Source organism: Aquarana catesbeiana, linkage group LG07 (genome assembly GCF_042186555.1).
Source record: "Aquarana catesbeiana isolate 2022-GZ linkage group LG07, ASM4218655v1, whole genome shotgun sequence".
NCBI lineage: Eukaryota > Metazoa > Chordata > Amphibia > Anura > Ranidae > Aquarana > Aquarana catesbeiana.
Window position 1 is genome coordinate 335,462,098 of NC_133330.1, and position 23,305 is coordinate 335,485,402.

Consider the following 23,305-nt stretch of genomic DNA (forward strand, 5'->3'; position numbering starts at 1 on the left):
CCTTCCTCCTGCTAGCTGCAGCTCTGGATCACCTGATTGCTGCTGAATGGGAGAATCAGCCAATCTGAACTTTCTTCTTCTAAGCAGAAGTCACATGACCAGGTATCGAGACTTCAAACAGTATTGGAAGGGCCTGCAGCAGCATTTTCCCCAGCAAAGCTAAAGATCTTCTAATAGTGTTTGAATTGTTCTGGACCATAAAATATGACACTGTTTGATCTCTAGATCACAAATCTGATTTTATGTCAATCATTCTTTGCACTCTGCCTACTACCTTAAAGTGGGACTTTAGTCAGAAAATGAAGTCTTGATAGATTACTTCATGCTGGCCCCTTTTTCAGGTATAGCGATGTAAAGCATTCAAAATAAATGCCTATACTGTTTAAAATCCAGTAATGCATGGCCTCAATTGTTCTCTATTCTCAGCACAGTGCCGAAAATCAGAGCCATTAAGGGTTGATCTGCTTGTAGGCTGGTGTAGTATGATCTTCCTACACAGGAGGTGGCGCTATCACAACCACCCTGCAGAGAGACTGGAGGACAGGAGGAATGCACATTCCTCAGGAGGGTTGCTGTCTGATTGCATGCTGCCAGCCTACATGCTGACAGCCCAAAGATTTACTGCTGCTCGGGGGTTCTGGGCTTCAGCAAAAATGGCAGCTTCCAGCAAGAAGAAACAGGAGCAACGCAGGATGCAATTTACAGCACAGACTAATTTTGGTAATATAATTATTAACCACTCCAGCTCTAGTTCCGGAAGATTTTACCCCCCCCCCCCCACCAGGCCATTTTTTGCTATTCAGCACTGTGCTACTGTAACTGGTAATTGCGCTGTCATGCAACGCTGTACCCAAATGAAATTTATATAATTTTTTTTAATAGAAATAGAGCTTTCTTTGGGTGGTATTTGATCACCACTGGGTTTTTTATTTTTTTATTATATTAACAAAAAAAGGCCTAAAAAATCTAATTTCTTTAAAAAATTTAGACCAAGATGTATTCTGCTACATGTCTTTGGTAAAGAAAATCCCAATAAGTGTATTTTGATTGGTTTGCGACAAAGTTATAGCATCTACAAATGATGGGATATATACTGGAGTTTTTATTCATTTTTTTTTTTATATATATATATATACTAGTAATGGTAAACAGCGACTTATAGTGGGACTGTGATAGTGTGGCAGGCAATCTGACACTAACTGACACTGGGAGGAAACTGAATAATTGCGAGGAAACTGAATAATGAATAATTCAGAGGAAACTGAATAATGAAATTTATATCATTTTTTTTAATACAAATAGAGCTTTCTCTTGGGTGGTATTTGACCACCACTAGGTTTTTTTATTTTTTATTATATGAACAAAAATGACCAAAAAAAAATCGAATTTCTTCATAAATTTTGGCCAAAAATGTATCCTGCTACATGTATTTGGTAAAATAAATCCCAGTTAATTGGTTTGCATGAAAGTTATAGTGTCTACAAAAATGAAGGGATCTATACTGGAATTTTTATTCTTTTTTTTTTCTTTATACTGGTAATGGTGGTGATCAACGACTTACAGCAGGACTGTGATAGTGCGGCGGTCAATCTGACACTGACTGACACTGGGGGGAAATTGAGTAAGTACGCAGTCATGCAGCGTTGTACCCAAATTAAATTTATATAATTTTTTTAATACAAATAGAGCTTTCCTTTGGTGGTATTTGATCACCACTGGGTTTATTTTTTATTATATTAACAAAAAAAATAAAAAATTCAAATTTATTTAAAAATTTTGGCCAAAATGTATTATGCTACATGTCTTTGGTAAAAAAAAAAAAAATAAAATCCCAATAAGTGTGTATTGATTGGTTTGTATGAAAGTTATGGCGTCTACAAACTATGGGATATACAATATCTCACAAAAGTGAGTACACCCCTTAAATATTTTCTTAAATCTTTTCATGTGACAACACTGAAGAAATGACACTTTGCTACAATGTAAAGTAGTGAGTGTACAGCTTGTATAACAGTGTAAATTTGCTGTCCCCTCAAAATAACTCAACACACAGCCATTAATGTCTAAACCGCTGGCAACAAAAGTGAGTACACCCCTAAGTGAAAATCTCCAAATTGGGCCCAAAGTGTCAATATTTTGTGTGGCCACCATTTTTTTCCAACACTGCCTTAACCCTCTTGGGCATGGAGGTCACCAGAGCTTCACAGTCCTCTTCCCCTCCTCCATGATGACATCACAGAGCTGGTGGATGTTAGAGACCTTGCGCTCCTCCACCTTCTGTCTGAGGATGCCCCACAGATGCTCAATAGGGTTTAGGTCTGGAGACATGCTTGGCCAGTCCTTCACCTTTACCCTCAGCTTCTTTAGCGAGGCAGTGGTCATCTTGGAGGAGTGTATGGGGTCGTTATCATGTTGGAATACTGCCCTGCGGCCCAGTCTCTGAAGGGAGGGGATCATGCTCTGCTTCAGTATATCACAGTACATGTTGGCATTCATGGTTCCCTCAATGATCTGTAGCTCCCCAGTGCCAGCAGCACTCATGTAGCCCCAGACCACGACACTCCCACCACCATGCTTGACTGTAGGCAAGACACACTTGTCTTTGTACTCCTCACCTGGTTGCCGCCACACACGCTTGTCACCATCTGAACCAAATAAATTTATCTTGGTCTCATCAGACCACAGGACATGGTTCCAGTAATCCATGTCCTTAGTCTGCTTGTCTTCAGCAAACTGTTTTCAGGCTTTCTTGTGCATCATCTTTAGAAGAGGCTTCCTTCTGGGACAACAGCCATGCAGACCAATTTGATGCAGTGTGCGGCGTATGGTCTGAGCACTGACAGGCTGACCCCCCACCCCTTCAACCTCTGCAGCAATGCTGGCAGCACTCATACGTCTATTTCCCAAAGACAACCTCTGGATATGACGCTGAGCACGTGACCTCAACTTCTTTGGTGGACCATGATGAGGCCTGTTCTGAGTAGAACCTGTCCTGTTAAACTGCTGTATGGTCTTGGCCATCGTGCTGCAGCTCAGTTTCAGGGTCTTGGCAATCTTCTTATAGTCTAGGCCATCTTTATGTAGAGCAACGATTCTTTTTTCAGATTTTAGAGAGTTCTTTGCCATGAGGTGCCATGTTGAACTTCCAGTGACCAGTATGAGAGAGTGAAAGCGATAACACCAAATTTAACACACCTGCTCCCCATTCACACCTGAGACCTTGTAACACTAATGAGTCACATGACATCAGGGAGGGAAGATGGCTAATTGGACCCAATTTGGACATTTTCACTTAGGGATGTACTCACTTTTGTTACCAGGGGTTTAGACATTAATGGCTGTGTGTTAAGTTATTTTGAGGGGACAGCAAATTTACACTGTTATACAAGCTGTACACTCACTACTTTACATTGTAGCAAAGTGTCATTTCTTCAGTGTTGTCACATGAAAAGATAGAAGAAAATATTTACAAAAATGTGAGGGGTGTACTTACTTTTGTGAGATACTGTATACTGGATTTTTTATCAATTTTTTTTTGTTATACTAGTAATGATGATCAGCGACTTATAGTGGGACTGCGATCCTGCGGCAGACAATCTGACCCTGGGAGGAACTGACTAACTGCCACTGACATCACCAGTGACACTAATACAGTGATCAGTGCTAATAATATACACTGTCACTGTGCTAATGACACTAGCTGGGAAAGGGGTTCATATTTAGGGGCAATTAAAGGGTTAACTGTGTGTCTAACATTGTGTAATGTGTGTTCTGTTCTTACAGAGCGATGTGTCAGTTTTTACACCCGGCTTCGCAGGGAGAAAAGAAAAGGTGCGTCGCTGCTGACTGCAGAGAGTTCTGTGTTGTTTACCAACACAGGGCTCTCTTCTATCATATGCTCAGTTGATCAGCAGGTTCCATCCATAAGTCATTGGCCCGGGACCCGCTGATCGGCTTGTGCTGTAGCGAACGATACCAAAGCCGGGGTGGTGACCCCCTACCCAGAAATAATGGATCACGTACATATACGTGATCCAGCGCAACGGGGCCACTCTGCCACAGTACATCTGCGGTAGACGGTCTGCAAGCGGTTAATGTGGATTGTCTGTTCCTTGCTAAAGAACATCATTTTTTATTAGGTTGATTTTGGTAAAGTTCTGCTTTAGGTTGGCTATAAACTAGTATTTTTTTTCAACACAAAATATGTAGAAAATTTGTGAAAAAATATTTACAAATCTCATTACATTCTACGGCAAATTTTTGGAACAAATGGACTTTCCTGAACGAAAACCACATACATTTTTTAGAAATTTGTCCTTTCCAGGGAAAAAAAATTTCATTTTGCTCCTTTGAAATCTCGAATTAACTTAAAAATAAATGCTTAAATGATTTGACCCCATTAATGATTACAAAATTGAACAAACGTTCTTAAAACAAACAATTTACAATGAAATTCTAATAGCATATTAGGCAGCTTTACTTTACTTATTGCAGGGGGTCTGAGGCAGACCGGTTTGGAATATAAGTCACCCAAAGCATACGCCAATACATAAAAAACACAAAATAATACTGAACCGTTATGAGCTTTTTTTATTTAAAAAGCATTTTTGTACAGCCGTTTCTGCAAAAAAACGTTTGATTTTTGTATTCTACAAAAGTATCTGAATAATATTCTTTCTTTTTTTTGTTTTTTGTTTTTTTTTTTCTCTTTACAATATGAAACAATACAAAAATACTGACAATTTATTTCATTTTTTTTTTTTTATACACAATTGCCTCTAGTTGTAGTTTATTAATAGTGAAATTACTACCACAGATCTAAAAATATTTTAGTTGACTATACAAAAATTAAAATTTTGTTGCTTTTTAATTAAAAGCAGCAAAAAAAAAGGACACAGGTAAAGACACAGTTATTGATCATAGTGGATATATCTAAACATAGGTTTTTTTTTTTCAGAAATAATATTTTACATTGTTAATTTTTAATGTTTTATACATTATTTATATAATATATAATATAAAAAAAAATCATAGCTTGCTATAGTTGAAATGATAGGACGGATGCTTATGTAGTATGGATGTGCAAATGAGAGATTCATATATTTATTTGTTAATAATATCCCTTTCGGTGTAACCTTTTCACAGGTTTTTTTTTTTTGAATGCCTCAGATTTTTCTTTCTCTTGCCTCCAATGGACTGAACGCTTGGAACTTTTGCGCGCTAAAGTGCCGTAACCCACAGCGCACCGTCATTAGTCCGACTGGTCTAACCCGACGAAGGTCGTAGTTGTTTGCATTATGGTAGATTGCTGCTCGTTATTCCACAATGGTGGCCTTGCTACCTAGGCCCAAGAGTTTTTTTTTTTTTTTCTGTAGACTTCTAATGCTAAGTGTGTGAAATGCAATGGCTTTAAGGACCTTCGCTCCAGACGAAAAATTGGCAACTGGACAGAATGAGTTGGGATTTTGAGTGAGGACCGTCCGGCGGTACCTCTTGAAACTTGCTATGAAATATCGAACGTTGGGTATCCACCCCAAAGTTACTAGTGCTTAAAAAAAAAAAAAGTCTCAAGCAAGACACAGAACTCTTGACAGTCTTCCAACGGGAATCTTCTCCATGCACAAGAGAACTTTGAACAAGGGCTGCGTTGGGCAATTTTCGGCAAAGTCTTTGTTTTTTCTTTCTGGTGGCCTCAAGTAGGATACACAGAAGAAAGGGTGCCAAACCGGCCATCCTTAGTGTGAATGTCTGATTTTTTTTTTTTTTTTTTTTAATTACTGGTGAATTATGCAAATTTTTTTTTTTCTTATATATAGGTATGTACAGATTTTTTGCACACAGAGATCCCTCTGGTGTTGTCAACCTCTCTCGAACACCACACAGATACAACAGACACAGTGACTCTCGGGACCTGGGCCCAATGGTCAGTGCTATATCTACTTTAAAAAAAAAAAAAAAAATTCTTAGTGCTATCGTTACTTGTGGGCTTCTCTAAGAACCAAGTAGATCTAGTTGACTCCCTTTTTTTAAAAAAAAACAAAAAAAAAAGAAAAAAAAAAAAAGAAAAGTTTAGTGTTCATTTATGAACAGGATAATTGTTCATTAAAACATGAACAGATAATGATCGGTTCTACATCCGGAATTCCAACTCCATGCTCCGCCGTTGCTTGGCTTTCTGTTAGTCGGTAATCACCCACGTTTATGCACCATTGCAATCGAAAAGGCCTCATAGCAGACAAAAAAAAGATGTGTTACTCTTTTTTTTTTTTTTTTTGCATCTTTTTTTTTTTTTTTCTTTTTTTCTTTTTTTTTTTTTTGGTTGGGTATACAGTCTTTCCCTACATTCTACTGTCTGATGAGATTTGAAAGCAGCAGGTAGTTGAATTCACCGTCAGAAGTTATGTTCACGATCTTTTTTTTTTTTTTTCTCTTTGTGGTTCTTTATACAATATTTCTGTCGATAATGTCCACAGGTGACAGAGTATCCTTCTTTACAGGGGGTGGTGGGCAGCTCTTCTTTGATGGCTTGAAAAGGTCCGAGACGAAAAAGACCTGGAAGATAAGAAAAAAAATACAATTTGGTCAACCAAGAATATTAACAGTTTACGCAGCACTTTACAATATAAAAGAGAGACAATACAGTTATAATACAATACAATACAATAGGATTAAGAGGGCCCTGCTCAGAAGAACTCACAATCTAACAGGGTGGGGCAGGTGGTACAAAAGGTTATAACTGTGGGGAATGAGCTGGTGGAAGTGGTAGGAGATTAGTTGGAGACATGATAGGCTTTCCTGAAGAGATGAGTTTTCAGGGATCGCCTGAAGGTAGCAAGAGTAGGGGATAGCCGGACCGGTGGAGGTAGCGAGTTCCAGAGGATGGGAGAGGCTCTGGAGAAATCCTGGAGACGAGCATGGGAGGAGGAGACGAGAGAGCTTTGAGAGTAGGAGGTCTTGAGAAGAGCGGAGAGGACGGTTTGGGTGATATTTGGAGACAAGATTGGTGATGTAGCTCGGGGCAGAGTTGTGAATGGCTTTGTATGTTGTGGTTACTATTTTGAATTTAATTGGCTGGGTGATTGGGAGCCAGTGTAGGGATTGGAGGAGAGGGTTGGCAGACACTGAGCGGTTGGTAAGGTGGATAAGTCTGGCAGCAGCATTCATGGTAGACTGAAGAGGGGAGGAGCCTATGGAGAGGCAGGCCAATGAGAAGGGAGTTACAATAGTCAAGGCGAGAGATAACAAGGGAGTGAATGAGGAGCTTGGTGGGTTTTTTTTGTTAAAAAGGGGCGAATTTAAGAGATGTTACGGAGGTGAATTCTACAAACTTTTGACAACGATTGGATCTGAGGCTTTTTAAAGTCTAAAGAAATGCACATATTTTCATTTTTTTTTTTTCTATGAGTGCCAAATAACGTACGGAAAATTGAGAACTCGCAATATGCTTTGACTGAATTGGTATCGAGTAACATTAAAAAAAAATTTGTTTAGAAACCTAGACAGCCTCAAAGAAGGTGAGAGGCGATTTTCACCCGGCACTGAAACTTTAGAATTGGGTGGAATTTGGTGTGTTGTAATTGGAGACGCGTAGCTCACTGCTCCAGCGCAGAGATGTACTGGATGGAGGTCCCACAACAATCCCTCCGCGAACCGAAAATTCTGCCTTGTCCCGCTTCCAGCAGAATGTGGCTGTCATAATTCCAACCACGGAATTTGTCTTTTGGAAGGGATGGAGAACCTGAGATAATTCGGTGCAGGTCCTCCTCTTAAAGAAGACTAATACTCATGGTAAAAGTCTTAGTGGGCTTGGTGGTCTCACTTTTCAAAGTAAACCTGTCCTGAGAAGATAATAGGAGGGCAGGGCCAGGACAAGGGGTGGGCAGGAAGGGCTGCTGTGAACTACGCTAGGGAAGGACCTTTTGCTAAATAAAGGAGGGGGGGTGGGGGTGGACGCCGCATGGTGAGTTCCCGCCCGGGTAGCATTTTAGGTCTGTAAGTTTCAGGGAGGGAGGGGGGTAATTGTACTGGGGATACAAAGGGGAGACTGGATTTGTGGTAGGAGGGGGGATTCGACAGAGGCATTTGACAGGCGGTGAAGAGGCGATTTGTAAACTACCTGCCTGGAGTTTGCATGCTCTCCCTGTGCCTGCGTGGGTTTCCTCCGGGTACTCCGGTTTCCTCCCACATTCCAAAGACATGCTGGTAGGTTAATTGGCTTCTGTCCGAAATTGGCCCCTAGTATAAGAATGTGAGTTGGGGACCTTGGATTGTGGGCTCCTTGAGGGTAGGGACCGATGTGAGTGTGCAATGTATGTGTGGAGCGCTGCATAAATTGACGGCACTATATGGGTACCCTAAATATATATAATAATATAATAGATGAGCATCTTAATGACACACAATGTACAGAGATAGAGACAATTGTAGACACGCACCCACAATCACTCAGGTTGAACTGGATGGACTGGTGTTCTTTATTCAACCTTACTAACCATGTAACATGTTTCACCCATATTGGCTTCTTCAGGGAAGTTCTAAGGACCACCAGTTCTCTTAAAGCTATGTTAGGAAAAAGATCACATAAATCAATAAATATTCATGTGATCTTTTTCCTAATATAGCTTTAAGAGCATTTGTGGTCGTTATAAATCCCCTGAATAAGCCAATGTTGGCGAAACATGTTGGGATATAAGATCAAGCACTGATCACCTTCTATATATGGATACCGGTGACTCAGTGTAATTTGTATTATACTCTGATTTTTTATTTTTTTTATTGAACCCAATATATGTTGTTATTTTACGAATACATTTTCTATTGTTATATTATTTGAATCTTTCTCAATTATGGGCACCACTATAATCTCAATCATCCTGTTGCTGCTACTATTAATTCAATAGGGAAGAGGTGCCAGATATTATAGTGTCCCCTAATCTATTACTTGAGCTCATATTGTATGGTTTTGGTAAATCTAAAAGAAAGTTGTACAAGACAATTGTATAATGTATGGCCAGCCTTAGATTAGCTGTGGTTCTCCTATCTTTAATGGAACGGGTGGTGACTTCTTGCTGGGATTTGTAGTCCCAGAGCCCCTGCCTGCTGAGCACTTCCAGAATGAAGCCGAAGCTTCCACTACGATTACATTTTGCTATTCTTCAGCATTCATCCCTGCCGACACAAAAGGTTCACAGCAATGGTAGGAAGAGAGATATTTGGCCGCGATTTCCTGAGTACCCAATAAAGAGATCCGTCAGCAGGATGTGAAATAGACGACTTTTACATATCGGGGGCTGAGAGATACGGCTGCAGCGGAATCGGAGTGTGAGCCGTCAACTTTCCAGCCACCTCCACCTAATTTCCTGCGACTCCCGACAACTCGCAGTGTCAGCTGGGGACAGCGCACAGCGGGGGGCCACACATCCCTCCGGGGTCATCTATAACACTGACTTTATGACTTTTTTTTGTTCGGGGGAGTTTTATGAGACTTTGTGTTTTCTTAGGCTTTATTTATGGCTGGATTTACGTTCTCATTATATTCCAGTAAATATTATGAAAAACACATGGCCGCGTGATCAACTTTATTCCAAAAGATCCAACACAGAAAAAAGACTGTAACCAACAGCAGCTAATCGGAATTTGCTTTATCAAGTTCCGACGAGTTGAAGACGGATTCTGATTGGTTGCTGTGGTCACTGTATTTTGCAATTAACCCTTTGCTCTGTGCATTGCTTTACTGAATAAATTCTTATATTTCCTACAATGCAACTAGTCATTTCACATTCAGATCACTGATTAATTAACCCGTCATAAGCTCTGCATTATTAGTATATAATATCAGCGGCCCCTATTTATTTTCTCATGTCAATGCTCTCTAGTGAATGGATAGGCTGCATTCTCAGTGATGTCACTAGTCTCTAGTGAATGGATAGACTTCATTCTCAGTGATGTCACCGGTCTCTAGTGAATGGATAGGCTGCATTCTCAGTGATGTCACTAGTCTCTAGTGAATGGATAGGCTGCATTCTCAGTGATGTCACCGGTCTCTAGTGAATGGATAGGCTGCAGCAATCAATGTGCTGTAATATATATCTATCAGACCAATGAAGGATAAATTCTGGGTCCTATGCCTCACTGTCCTTTTGGAAATGTATCTTTGCCGAGGAAGCGTGGAAATCCTGGAAATCATGTCAATGCTCTCTAGTGAATGGATAGGCTGCATTCTCAGTGATGTCACCAGTCTCTAGCTAATGGATAGGCTGCATTCTCAGTGATGTCACCAGTCTCTAGTGAATGGATAGGCTGCATTCTCAGTGATGTCACCGGTCTCTAGTGAATGGATAGGCTGCATTCTCAATGATGTCACCAGTCTCTAGCGAATGGATAGGCTGCATTCTCAGTGATGTCACCAGTCTCTAGCTAATGGATAGGCTGCATTCTCAGTGATGTCACCGGTCTCTAGTGAATGGATAGGCTGCATTCTCAATGATGTCACCGATCTCTAGTGAATGGATAGGCTGCATTCTCAGTGATGTCACAGGTCTCTAGTGAATGGATAGGCTGCATTCTCAGTGATGTCATCGGTCTCTAGTGAATGGATAGGCTGCATTCTCAGTGATGTCACCGATCTCTAGTGAATGGATAGGCTGCATTCTCAGTGATGTCACCGATCTCTAGTGAATGGATAGGCTGCATTCTCAGTGATGTCACCGGTCTCTAGTGAATGGATAGGCTGCATTCTCAGTGATGTCACAGGTCTCTAGTGAATGGATAGGCTGCATTCTCAGTGATGTCACCGGTCTCTTGTGAATGGATAGGCTGCATTCTCAGTGATGTCACAGGTCTCTAGTGAATGGATAGGCTGCATTCTCAGTGATGTCACCGGTCTCTAGTGAATGGATAGGCTGCATTCTCAGTGATGTCACCGATCTCTAGTGAATGAATAGGCTGCATTCTCAGTGATGTCACCGGTCTCTTGTGAATGGATAGGCTGCATTCTCAGTGATGTCACAGGTCTCTAGTGAATGGATAGGCTGCATTCTCAGTGATGTCATCGGTCTCTAGTGAATGGATAGGCTGCATTCTCAGTGATGTCACCGATCTCTAGTGAATGGATAGGCTGCATTCTCAGTGATGTCACCGGTCTCTAGTGAATGGATAGGCTGCATTCTCAGTGATGTCACCGGTCTCTAGTGAATGGATAGGCTGCATTCTCAGTGATGTCACAGGTCTCTAGTGAATAGATAGGCTGCATTCTCAGTGATGTCACCGGTCTCTAGTGAATGGATAGGCTGCATTCTCAGTGATGTCATCGGTCTCTAGTGAATGGATAGGCTGCATTCTCAGTGATGTCACCGGTCTCTTGTGAATGGATAGGCTGCATTCTCAGTGATGTCACCGGTCTCTTGTGAATGGATAGGCTGGATTCTCAGTGATGTCATCGGTCTCTAGCCAATGGATAGGCTGCATTCTCAGTGATGTCACCAGTCTCTAGCCAATGGATAGGCTGCATTCTCAGTGATGTCATTGGTCTCTGGTGAATGGATAGGCTGCATTCTCAGTGATGTCACTGGTCTCTAGCCAATAGATAGGCTGCATTCTCAGTGATGTCATTGGTCTCTAGCCAATAGATAGGCTGCATTCTCAGTGATGTCACCGGTCTCTAGTAAATGGATAGGCTGCATTCCCAGTGATGTCACCAGTCTCTAGTGAATGGATAGGCTGCATTCTCAGTGATGTCACCGGTCTCTAGTAAATGGATAGGCTGCATTCCCAGTGATGTCATCAATCTCTAGTGAATGGATAGGCTGCATTCTCAGTGATGTCACCGGTCTCTAGTGAATGGATAGGCTGCAGCAATCAATGTGCTGTAATATATATCTATCAGACCAATGAAGGATAAATTCTGGGTCCTATGCCTCACTGTCCTTTTGGAAATGTATCTTTGCCGAGGAAGCGTGGAAATCCTGGAGCTCCAGCAGTTGATTCAGTCATTTCGTTTACAGGCTGAAACAATTAAGGTATGCAGGGAAGACAGAGGCGCCTCTCAAGAAATCCCTTTTAAGGTTCACCTGGTATTTCGGAGTGACAGGCCTGAAATTGTTAAGTTACTAATAGTCTGCCCTTTGCCTCCTCTCTGCAGCTGGGCCGTGTTTGGCTATGGCTGGAGGTTAGACAAACACTGGCAGCTCCCGTGAAATCCAACCTCTGCTGGGCCGGGATATGCTGCTAAATAGTCCTCAGCCTCATCTGGGTCACACCATGAATGGTGGAATGGCAGAAGAAGGAGGGAAACGATTTTTTTTTTTTTTTGGGTTTGGTCCATTTCCTGAAAAATGAGATCCCCACCCAGAAAATAAACTGCAGATTTGGGCTAGGAATGTGCACTCATTATTGGGTCGCTGATCTGTCAAACACCGGTGATTTTTTTTTTTTTTTTTTTTTTACATCTCTTCTGCTGCTTTACATATTTTAGAGGTGAAACGGGCCAATGTGTTACATTCCGCCATTAAAGGTTCAAAATGAATATTTTGTCTTTTTTTTATATCAGCCACAATGTATTACGTCCTATTTATATCGTTGTGTTGCAATAAAGTGCAGTAATGCATATTATGTGCGTTGTGGTGCTATTCATTTTCAAAGGCACCCCAATGCACTAAGGCTGGGTTCACATCTTTGCAGGTTGCGGTTGATGCGTTTTTGCAGTGCGTTTTTGATCACGTATTTTTTTTAAGCGTTTTTTATGCAGTTTGCATATTTTCTTTTTTGGCCAATAGGAAAGTTTGACAGTTCTGTTCATGAAGTGTGACTTTCATGTGACTTTACACTCTCTAGCACGCAAATAGCATGAAAGTCACATCAAAATTGCACTCCATGAACAGAACTCTCATATGTTCATGTTAGCCAAAAAAAAAAAAAGGCAAAACGCATCAAAAACTCATTAAAAGGGATGGCATGGTACCAATGTTACCGCCTTGGCGCACGGCCACCCAACACCGCAGCTGACTGACCTCCAGCTTCAGAGGAGCTACAAGCCCCAGCATGCTTTGTCACGCCCTGGCACCTGTAGTTGCTCTATGGCTCCCCATTTAACCCAACAACATGAATAATTTGCACACAAACACTCATTAAAAGGGATGCCATCGTACCAATGGTACCAGCGCATGGCCACCCAACACAGTAGCTAGCCAACTTCCAGCTTAAGAGGAACTACAACCCCCAGCATGCACTGTCACACCCTGGCACCTGTAGTTGCTCTATGGCTAGCCATTTAACCCAGCAACATGAATCGCTTGCACACACTCACTAAAAACGATACTATCGTACTGAAGGTATGGCCGCAGCACACGGCCACCCAACACCGCAGCTGGCAGACCTCCAGCTTCAGAGGGACTACCAGCCATCGTACCAATGGTACCACCTCAGCACATGGCCACCCAACACAGTAGCTAGCCAACTTCCAGCTTAAGAGGAACTACAACCCCCAGCATGCACTGCCACACCCTGCCATCTGTCATTGCTTTATGGCTCTCCATTTCACCCAGCAACAAGAGTCGTTCGCGCACACTCATTAAACGGGATGCCATTGTACCAATGGTACCGCCTCGGCACATGGCTACCCAACGTAGTAGCTGGCTTACCTTCAGCTTTGGAGGGACTACAAGCCCCAGCATGCACTATCACACCCTGGCACCTGTAGTCACTCTATGGCTCTCCATTTAACCCAACAACAAACGAGTAATTTGCAAACAGACACTCATTGAGGCTAGGTTCACACTGCTGCGAATTTTATTGCGAATTTGAGCCGCTGCGATCGCTCAAATTCGCAAGTCATTTTAATAACATTGTTTTCCATGAGTGCTGTTCACATCAATGCGTTGCGAGTTTAACCTGCGTAAAAAAAAGGGTCCTGTCCGAGTTTGATCCGTGTGCGATGCGAATTCAGCTCCATAGATTGCAAAATTTGCAGTAGAATCGCAAGAACACACAAAGAATTCGCAATGCAAATTTGCAACGCAATCGGATCAAAATCGCGCTAAATTCGCACTGCAGCAGTGTGAACCTAGCCTTAAAGGGATGCCATAATAGCAATGGTACTGCTTTGGCACGTGGCCATCAAACACCATAGCTGGCTGACCTCCAGCTTCAGAGGGACTACAAGCCCCAGCATGCACTGTCATACCATGGTACCTGTAGTTGCTCTATGGCTCTCCATTTAACCCAACAACAAGAATCATTCGCAAACAGACACTCATTTAAAGGGATGCCATCATACCAATGGTACTGCATTGGCGCATGGTGCCAAGACTGTAGCTTACTGACCTCCAGCTTCAGAGGGACTACAAGCCCCAGCATGCACTGTCATACCCTGGCAGCTGTAGTTGGTCTATGGCTGTCCATTTAACCCAACAAAAGTCATTTGCACACACTCATTTAAAAGGATGTCATCGTACCGGCGCATGGCCGCCCAACACCATGGATGGGCCAACCTCCAGCTTCAGAGGGACTACAAGCCCCAACATGCACTGTCACACCCTGGCACCTATAGTTGCTCTATGGCTCTCAATTGAACCCAACAACAAGAATCATTCGCAAACAGACACTCATTTAAAAGGAAGCCATCATACCAATGGTACTGCTTTGGCACATGTCCGCCCAACACCATAGCTTACTGACCTCCAGCTTCAGAGGGACTACAAGCCCCAACATGCACTGTCACACCCTGGCACCCGTAGTTTCTGTATGGCTCTCCATTTAACCCAACAAGAAGAATCATTCGCAAACAGACACTCATTTAAAGGGATGCCATCATACCAATGGTACTGCTTTGGCGCATGGCCGCCCAACACCATAGCTTACTGACCTCCAGCTTCAGAGGGACTACAAGCCCCAGCATGCACTGTCACACCCTGGCACCTGTAGTCGCTCTATGGCTCTCCATTTAACCCAACAACAAGGGTCAGTTGCAAACAGACACTCATTTTAAGGGATGCCATCATACCAATGGAACTGCTTTGGCACATGGCCGCCCAACACCATAGCTGGCCAACCTCCAGCTTCAGAGGGATTACTCAATATAGGGATGCCATCATACACAAAGGTTTTGGGCCCCCATGCTCAGCATACTTATGAAATGATTTTAATACGGACCCAGCTGATCCCTAAGCCCTCTGTGGAGGACAGGCAGAGGTTATTCGCCCGGGGCAACGAGCGGACAAAGCTTGGTAGCCCAGAACAGCCGACCACAAACCACATGAATAGAAATCCACGAATGAATGGAAATCGACACCCCACCAGCGCTCTTTCCATTGTTGCCTTACATGATTCCGTAGTATTTGTATCAACTCGCAGTCATATCCTGCTTAGTAATTGTGGTGAGGATGATGTCCACTTCCTCTGAAATAAAAGGTGATGTCATGGCGGCACAAACCGCCGCCGTATGTTGTGCGGTCTAGGATGACGCAGCGCCAGGAAAGGCAGAGGGCATGGATGTGATGGAAGAATGACATCATCCCGCATTGTGTTCTGTTCTTGTGTGTGTGACCCCCTCTGCTCCGCTCATATCTGTGGCATGACACCAGCCGTCCTGATACACACACACTGGCCCTCCGCAGGCGCTGCGGCAGCTCACCCTCAACAATAACGTGTCAGTACTCAGACACACAGGGGTCACGCTCAATTTACCGCCTGTTTTTTAAGCAGCTGTCAGTATGGAACTGAATCATGGAAAATATTAGTTGCTGTTAAAGGGACACCAATTTCTCAAGCTGCTGATAACAACGTTTATTATAATTAAAGCCCAAATCTGGGAAATATGAAATGGGGCTGCGCCTGCACTTCAAGGGTTGTCTGCTTGTTTAGTCTGGGGCAGGGGGTCTCCAAACCTTCCAAACAAAGGGCCAGACTTTAGGGGGGCCGGCCCATGGCCAGTGGGAGTAGACAATGCCTTGACATCCAGTGGGAGAAATAGTGTCCTATCATTGGTGTCAATGGGAGGAATTATGCCCCATTGTTGGTATCAGTGGGAGGAATAGTGCCCCATTGTTGGTGTCAGTGGGAGGAATACTGGTTCAGTGTTGGTGTCAGTGACAAGAATTTTGCCCCATTGTTGGTGTCATTTGAAGAAATAGTGCTCCATCATTGGTGTCAAAGGAAAGAATTCTGCCCAATCGTTGGGAGTCAGTGGGAGGAATAGTGCCCCATTGTTGGTGTCAGTGGGAGGAATAGTGCCCCATCATTGGTATCAATGGGAGGAATTATGCCCCATTGTTGGTGTCAGTGGGAGGAATTATACCCCATTGTTGGTGTCAGTGGGGAGAATAGTGCCCTATTGGTGTCAGTGGGAGGAATAGTGGCTCAGTGTTGGTATCAGCGACAGGAATTATGCCCCAATGTTGAGGTAATTTGGAGGAATAGTGCCCCATCATTGGAGTCAGTGGGAGGAATAGTGCCCCATTGTTGGTGTCAGTGGATAGAATGGTACCTCAAGGGCCAGATAAAGGGTACACATTAGGCCCCAGGGCCGCAGTTTGGAGACCGCTGGTCTAGGGGAAAGTAAAAGTACTTTAACTTATCTGATACTTCGCTCCTCCAGCAGATGGCGCTCATGGTGGACCGTTTTTTGGCATCATCACATCCAATGCAAGCCTATAGACCCTGTGTTGGTCTTGATGAAGTCAGGACCTTAGATTGATGGCTCCTAGGGTAGAAGATGCCTTATCTACCTTATTTTAGCCCCAGTGATGTCATTACTGGGTTTCTGTGGTCCTCTATGCAATGCAGGCAGATCATGGCTGGAGGGAGGGGCTGGCAGTGGGCTGTACAGAGCTTCCTGCGAACATCACAGATCCCTGCTTCATCACTCCTCTCCAGAGCTCTCAGTCCTGATACAAGCAGTGGGCCGGCTCTTGGGAGGAGTTATGCAAATATCAAACTACAGAGCTCTCAGTCCTGATGCAAGCAGTGGGCCGGCTCTTGGGAGGAGTTATGCAAAAATCAAACTCAAACTGTAGTTCCACAACAGCTGGAGGGCTACCGGTTGCCTACCCCTGGTCTAAGTGATCCATGGGGGAGAGAGGACTGAGGAAATGCTTCCTACTGCCTGCAGAAAACTGATGGCATCATCGCAGCCTAGGCAAAGTCACTGGTTATCAAAAATGGCTTTTTAATGATTAAAAATTGAGTTTCTTTTAATAATACTGTTGTATATTGTCATTAGCTACAAAGTTACACTTTACAATCTGAGTGATCATTGTTGGAGAGGGGACTGAGCAAGTGCTTCAAGACCGATGGCATCTTCGCAGCCTAGGGAAAGTCACTGGTTATCAAGGATGACTTTTCAATGATAAAAGGCACAGTACAGTGTACAGTCTGAGTGATCACTAGGGGAGGGGAGACTGAGGAAATGCTTCCTCCTGCCTGCAGCAGACTAATGGAATCATCGCAGCCTAGGCAAAGTCACCGGGTATCAAGGATGACTTTTCAATGTAAAAAAGTACAGTACAGTCTATGTGATCACTAGGGGGTGCTAGACTGAGGAAATGCTTCCTCCTGCCTGCAGCAGACTGAGGGCATCATCGCAGCCTAGGCAAAGTCACCGGGGATCAAGGTTGGCTGTTTAACATTAAAAGATGGATTTCTTTGTAGCTGTACACTGTGGCACGGCATTCATTTGTTTGGCTTACTGACAGGCCCTCTGTAACCTTGACACTAAACATTCTCAGATAATATCATGTAATCTTTGGCATTCTTCTGTGTGTTATTCTTTTGGTGACTTCTGGCCGCAGTTTCAGATAATACTGTAGGCGCGGCTTGATTAGCCATTTGGTTTTTCCACGAGGTTCCCGAATTAAGAGAGAACACATGTCTGGGTTGGGTTTCCAGAGACGGCCGTCTGGTCCCCGCTGCAAGCCGTGCAAATTGCATGAGAACAAGAAAAGTGGCTCTAAGCTGCAATCATGGTAAACTGATTTGCGCAAATCTCGAATCAAGAGGGTTTTTCCAATGAAAACAAGCTGGTGGTGATTCCCAGGGTGGCGAGCAAAGCGTCTGCGCCGGGAAAACCTTCACCTCCTAAGGAACGGACCGTCGAGACTTGGATTTAAGGAATGTAGATCATTGTTTATATTTGTTGTGTTCATATTTTATGACAATTATGATTTTTTTACATTGTATTTGGATGATTTGTTACATTGTATTTGTATGATTTGTTACTTTGTATTTGTATGATTTGTTACATTGTATTTGTATGATTTGTTACATTGTGTTTGTATGATTTGTTACATTGTATTTGGATGATTTGTTACGTTGTGTTTGTATAATTTGTTACATTGTATTTGTATGATTTGTTACATTGTGTTTGTATGATTTGTTACATTGTATTTGTATGATTTGTTACGTTGTGTTTGTATAATTTGTTACATTGTATTTGTATGATTTGTTAAATTGTGTTTGTATAATTTGTTACATTGTTAAAGTTTCCACACACTCATCCTAGCAGACAGCTGATCATTGCATTATGTCAAGCAGGCGAGGTAACCGGATCCATGTGGTAATGGCTGAACCATCTGGTTGGCCATATGCACTGGTAAAAAATAAAAAAAAGTCATTCTTGGTCACATGACATCTGGGCGGTGGGAACAATTCTCTCCAGTGTATGGAAGAGAGATAATGTGACCAATAAAGATGGAATCTGCAGCCTTTACATTCATTGCCAACACTTGTCACAATTACATACATGTCTTCCAACTTAGATGGAGTCCTCCGGCAGTATTTCAGGAGAGGAGAGTTAGGTAGAGGAAGGAGCAGAGTCCTCCAGCAGAGCAGAGTATTTCAGGATAGGAGAGGAGAGTAGATAGCGGAAGCAGCAGAGTCATCCAGCAGAGTATTTTAGAAGAGGAGAGTTAAAGAGGGAGGATCAGAGTCCTCCAGCAGAGCAGAGTATTTCAGGAGAGGAGTGTTAGACAGAGTAAGGAGCAGAGTCCTCCAGCAGAGTATTTTAGGAGAGGAGAGTTATAGAGGAAGGAGCAGAGTCCTCCAGCAGAGTATTTTAGGAGAGGGGAGTTAAAGGAAGGAACAGAGTCCTCCAGCAGAGCAGAGTATTTCAGGAGAGGAGAGGAGAGTAGATAGAGAAAGCAGCAGAGTCATCCAGCAGAGTATTTTAGGAGAGGAGAGTTATAGAGGGAGGATCGGAGTCCTCCAGCAGAGCAGAGTATTTCAGGAGAGGAGAGTTAGACAGAGTAAGAAGCAGAGTCCTCCAGCAGAGCATAGGATTTCAGGAGAGGAGAGTAGATAGAGGAAGGAGCAGAGTCCTCCAGCAGAGTATTTTAGGAGAGGAGAGCTAGAGGAAGGAGCAGTGTCCTCCAGCAGAGTATTTTAGGAGAGGAGAGCTAGAGGAAGGAGCAGAGTCCTCCAGCAATGCAGAGTATTTCAGTAGAGGAGAGTTATAGAGGAAGGAGCAGAGTCCTCCAGCAGAGTATTTTAGGAGAGGAGAGCTAGAGGAAGGAGCAGTGTCCTCCAGCAGAGTATTTTAGGAGAGGAGAACTAGAGGAAGGAGCAGAGTCCTCCAGCAATGCAGAGTATTTCAGTAGAGGAGAGTTATAGAGGAAGGAGCAGTGTCCTCCAGCAGAGTATTTCAGTAGAGGAGAGTTATAGAGGAAGGAGCAGAGTCCTCCAGCAGTGCAGAGTATTTCAGTAGAGGAGAGTTATAGAGGAAGGAGCAGAGTCCTCCAGCAGTGCAGAGTATTTCAGGAGATCAGAGTTAGATAGACGAAGGAGCAGAGTCGTCCAGCAGAGAAGAGTATTTCAGGAGAGGAGAGTTATAGATGAAGGAGTAGAGTCCTCCAGCTTAGAGTATGGTGCAGCTCGCTGTCATTCACCTCTACATACAACAAAGCCCTCCACCAACATGTTCAATCCCCATTGCAGTAAAACAAACCCCCTTTCATGAGAGTCCCGCTGACCAGCGAAATTCCCGATGAAAGCCAACTCCGGCCTCTCCTCAGCACAATCACACTTTATAAGACGAAGCATTAATAGAAAGGCCTGGTTATGTCTCAGACCTCCGGGTCACAGCTCACTGATTCCCCTCATTAGATACAGGCCAGAATTCTTTCATGCTCTCGTATTTATGGGAATTTCAGTCCTGACCGATTCATTTCCTGTCTGAAGCAGTACTTACTATGCAGTACGCCACCAGCGCTCCCTGTACGAATCCTGCCAGCACGTCCGAGGGATGGTGCTTGTGGTCCGAGACCCGGGACAGCCCCGTGTAGAACGCCATCATCAGCAGCGTGAACTGCAGGAGCGGGCGCAGAAGGCGGGCTCCTCGCCACGTAAACCGCGACTGGAGGTAAAACTGAAATGAAAGGAGATTTTTCTGTTACAGTAAAGCCTTGGTTTGAGAGCATTTTGCAAGACAAGCAACATTTTTTAATACATTTTGACTTGATATACGAGTAGCGTCATGTCACAACTGAGTATAAAAGAGAAGAGAGGCGCCTCTAAGTGTAGCAATACGGTTACATTTAATGAAGGTACAACATTTAGCAACATATTACTACACTTAGAGGCTCCTCTCTTCTCTTTTATACTCTGGAGCTCCTGCTGGATTTTGCTTCTAATCCCCTTGTGGAGGCTTCCATTTGTAGATGGACATTTTATGGTTACACAACCTGGTCATATTGCTATAATCTTTTTATATGGACTATAAACTGAAGGACTTATGAATAAATGGTTGTGGAACGAATCATCTGAGTTTCCATTATTTCTTATGGGGACATTCGCTTTGATATACACGTGCTTTGGATTACAAGTATGTTTCCGGAACAAATTATGCTTGCAATCCAAGGTTTTACTGTATATTCAATGTATATACAATAATGATATATATATATTCAAAAATAAAGCAATAAAGCCTTGAAAGGTGAACACACAGTGAAGAAGTTTTATTTTGACATTTCCACAAGGATCGAACTCGTCTTCTTTAGGACAAAATATATATTTATTAGATAGTAAAGCCAAGCAAACTGCTAGCTGCATAACATTCTCTCCACTAGGGGCGCTGTTCATTGGCACCTCTTTTTATTCTTGTTTAATACAAGGCGGCAGATCCCAATTAGGCACAAAGGCAGGAAAGATATTATTTATCCTTATCTCCCCTTTTGTTTTCCTTCAGCTAATTGGCAAATACATAGAACAAATGCCTCTCAAAAATGGATCCTTTCCATGAAGTCTGACGTTTCTATTTTTTGCCAGCATGTTATTTCTATAGAGAGGCGTTAAGTCTTCCTTTACACGCTGACGCCTACACAGGCAGGGATCCTAATTTAGCTAAAATTACATTTACTGGCTGGAAGTCTGTTTAGGAGTTGTCGGCCAGGCGGAAGTCAGGGGAGCCGTCCCTGAACTTGATAGCATCTTGTAAATCTGCAGGCCAGAAAAACTACCGTAAAGCCTGCAGTCTTTAGGAGACTTTCAGTGACCAATTTTATATCAAATCTGAGCAATAAGTAAAGAGAACTGGGTCACCTAGAGCAGGGTTCCCCAAATTTTCTAGACAAAGGGCCAGTTTATTGTCCTTCAGACTTTTGGGGGGCTGGACTGTGGCCAGCGGAAGTGGAAATTTTCCTGGTATCAATGGCAGTAAGCATCACCACATTTGATAGTAGTGAGAGGAATAGTACCCCGTTGTTGGTATCATTGGGAGGAATAGTGCCCCATTGTTGGTGTCAGTGGGAGAAATGGTGGACCATTGTTGGTGTCAGTGGGAGAAATGGTGGACCATTGTTGGTCTCAGTGGGAGAAATGATGGACCATTGTTGGTGTCAGTGGGAGAAATGGTGGACCATTGTTGGTGTCAGTGGGAGAAATGGTGGACCATTGTTGGTGTCAGTGGGAGAAATGGTGGACCATTGTTGGTCTCAGTGGGAGAAATGGTGGACCATTGTTGGTCTCAGTGGGAGAAATGGTGGACCATTGTTGGTGTCAGTGGGAGAAATGGTGGACCATTGTTGGTCTCAGTGGGAGAAATGGTGGACCATTGTTGGTCTCAGTGGGAGAAATGGTGGACCATTGTTGGTGTCAGTGGGAGAAATGGTGGACCATTGTTGGTCTCAGTGGGAGAAATGGTGGACCATTGTTGGTGTCAGTTGGCAGAATAGTGTCTCGTATCATCGAAAGGAATACGCCCCAAGGGCCAGATAAAGGCAAGCAAAGGGCCACATCTGGCCCACGGACCACTGACCTAGGGTGTTATTTAAAAGAATGGCTAAGTAGCGCTGGAACCCCAAAATTGTCCTACAGGTATTTCTATACAATAGTGTTGAAGTTTTGTTTGAACAAGGTTTCCTGATTCTGGACTTGAAGCTTCTACACGCCAAAGAATGTCCACAATTTCCTTGGTTTCAGATGTTGCCAAGAGAATCTGAGATTGCGCCATACCACAAGTTAATAGTCCAGATACAAATTTTTCTCCAGTTTAAGATCAAATGGATCCAATGCATTTTGGGGCACCAGAAATCTCCCTCTTCCTGGGAAGTCCCTCAAGCCGATGAACACATCACTGCAAATCCACTAATGGAGAAGTATGTGGCAGTCTCAGCCTGGGCTTCTGCCAGGCCATGCCCCTAATGAATTTTCGCTCTGCCCACCAGGGCTTAATCATGACCGAGCTTCGGTGGGTGGAGCGAAACACATTGGGGGTGTGGCCTGGCCGGAGCCCAAGCTGAGACTGCCACACACTTCTCCATTAGAGGATTGGCAGTGATGAGCGGCTTGAGGGACCTCTCCTTCACTACATGCTGAGATGAGTGCCGTTCCCAGCAGTTGGAGATGGATTCCAATGAGGGGGGGTTTGAAGCACATGATTAGAGCCAGAGGCTCTAATAGGCTTCAAAAAAGGGTGGGCTTGGTGTGCATAGCTGACCTGTTTCCCGATTGGCCGATAGGAGAAGCGATCCCATAGGAGGAGGAGGGAGGAGACGCATGGCCGCTGTGATGCCGAGGAGGAAGACAAAACTGCCAAGACGCAGGGGAAGCCACTGCCTGTCACCCGGAGCAAAGCACTGCCCGCGCCATAGATGGGGGAAGTGCGGGGATGGTAACTGACTGGGGGGGGTGTGTGACCTGACCGACCAACCCACTGGGGGGGGGGCAGAGGTGCATTGTTTGCCGCCCCGTCCAAGAAATATACCACCGCCAAGAGCTCTTGTGTTATGAGCTGATTACGTGGCTTCCAGGTACCATTTTGGGGTGCAAGAACCCAAGAAGAACAATTGCAATGGGTTTAGCTAAAGTCCCTGAGCCAGAC

The 23,305-nt window shown here is 43.7% G+C and overlaps 1 protein-coding gene across 2 annotated transcripts in view; it reads right to left on the reverse strand.

Annotated features, from left to right (window-relative positions):
• Positions 1–4,567: 4,567 nt before the first annotated feature.
• Positions 4,568–23,305, reverse strand: part of PLPP3 (phospholipid phosphatase 3) — an 88,220-nt gene continuing 69,482 nt past the window's right edge. For both annotated transcript variants that reach the window (XM_073593893.1, XM_073593892.1), the window contains exons 5-6: positions 20,177–20,353; positions 4,568–6,552 (exon numbers count right to left, since the gene is read on the reverse strand). In XM_073593893.1, coding sequence (XP_073449994.1) covers positions 6,442–6,552; positions 20,177–20,353 — 288 coding nt within the window. In that variant the 3' untranslated portion in view covers positions 4,568–6,441. The remainder of the gene's footprint in view (positions 6,553–20,176; positions 20,354–23,305) is intronic.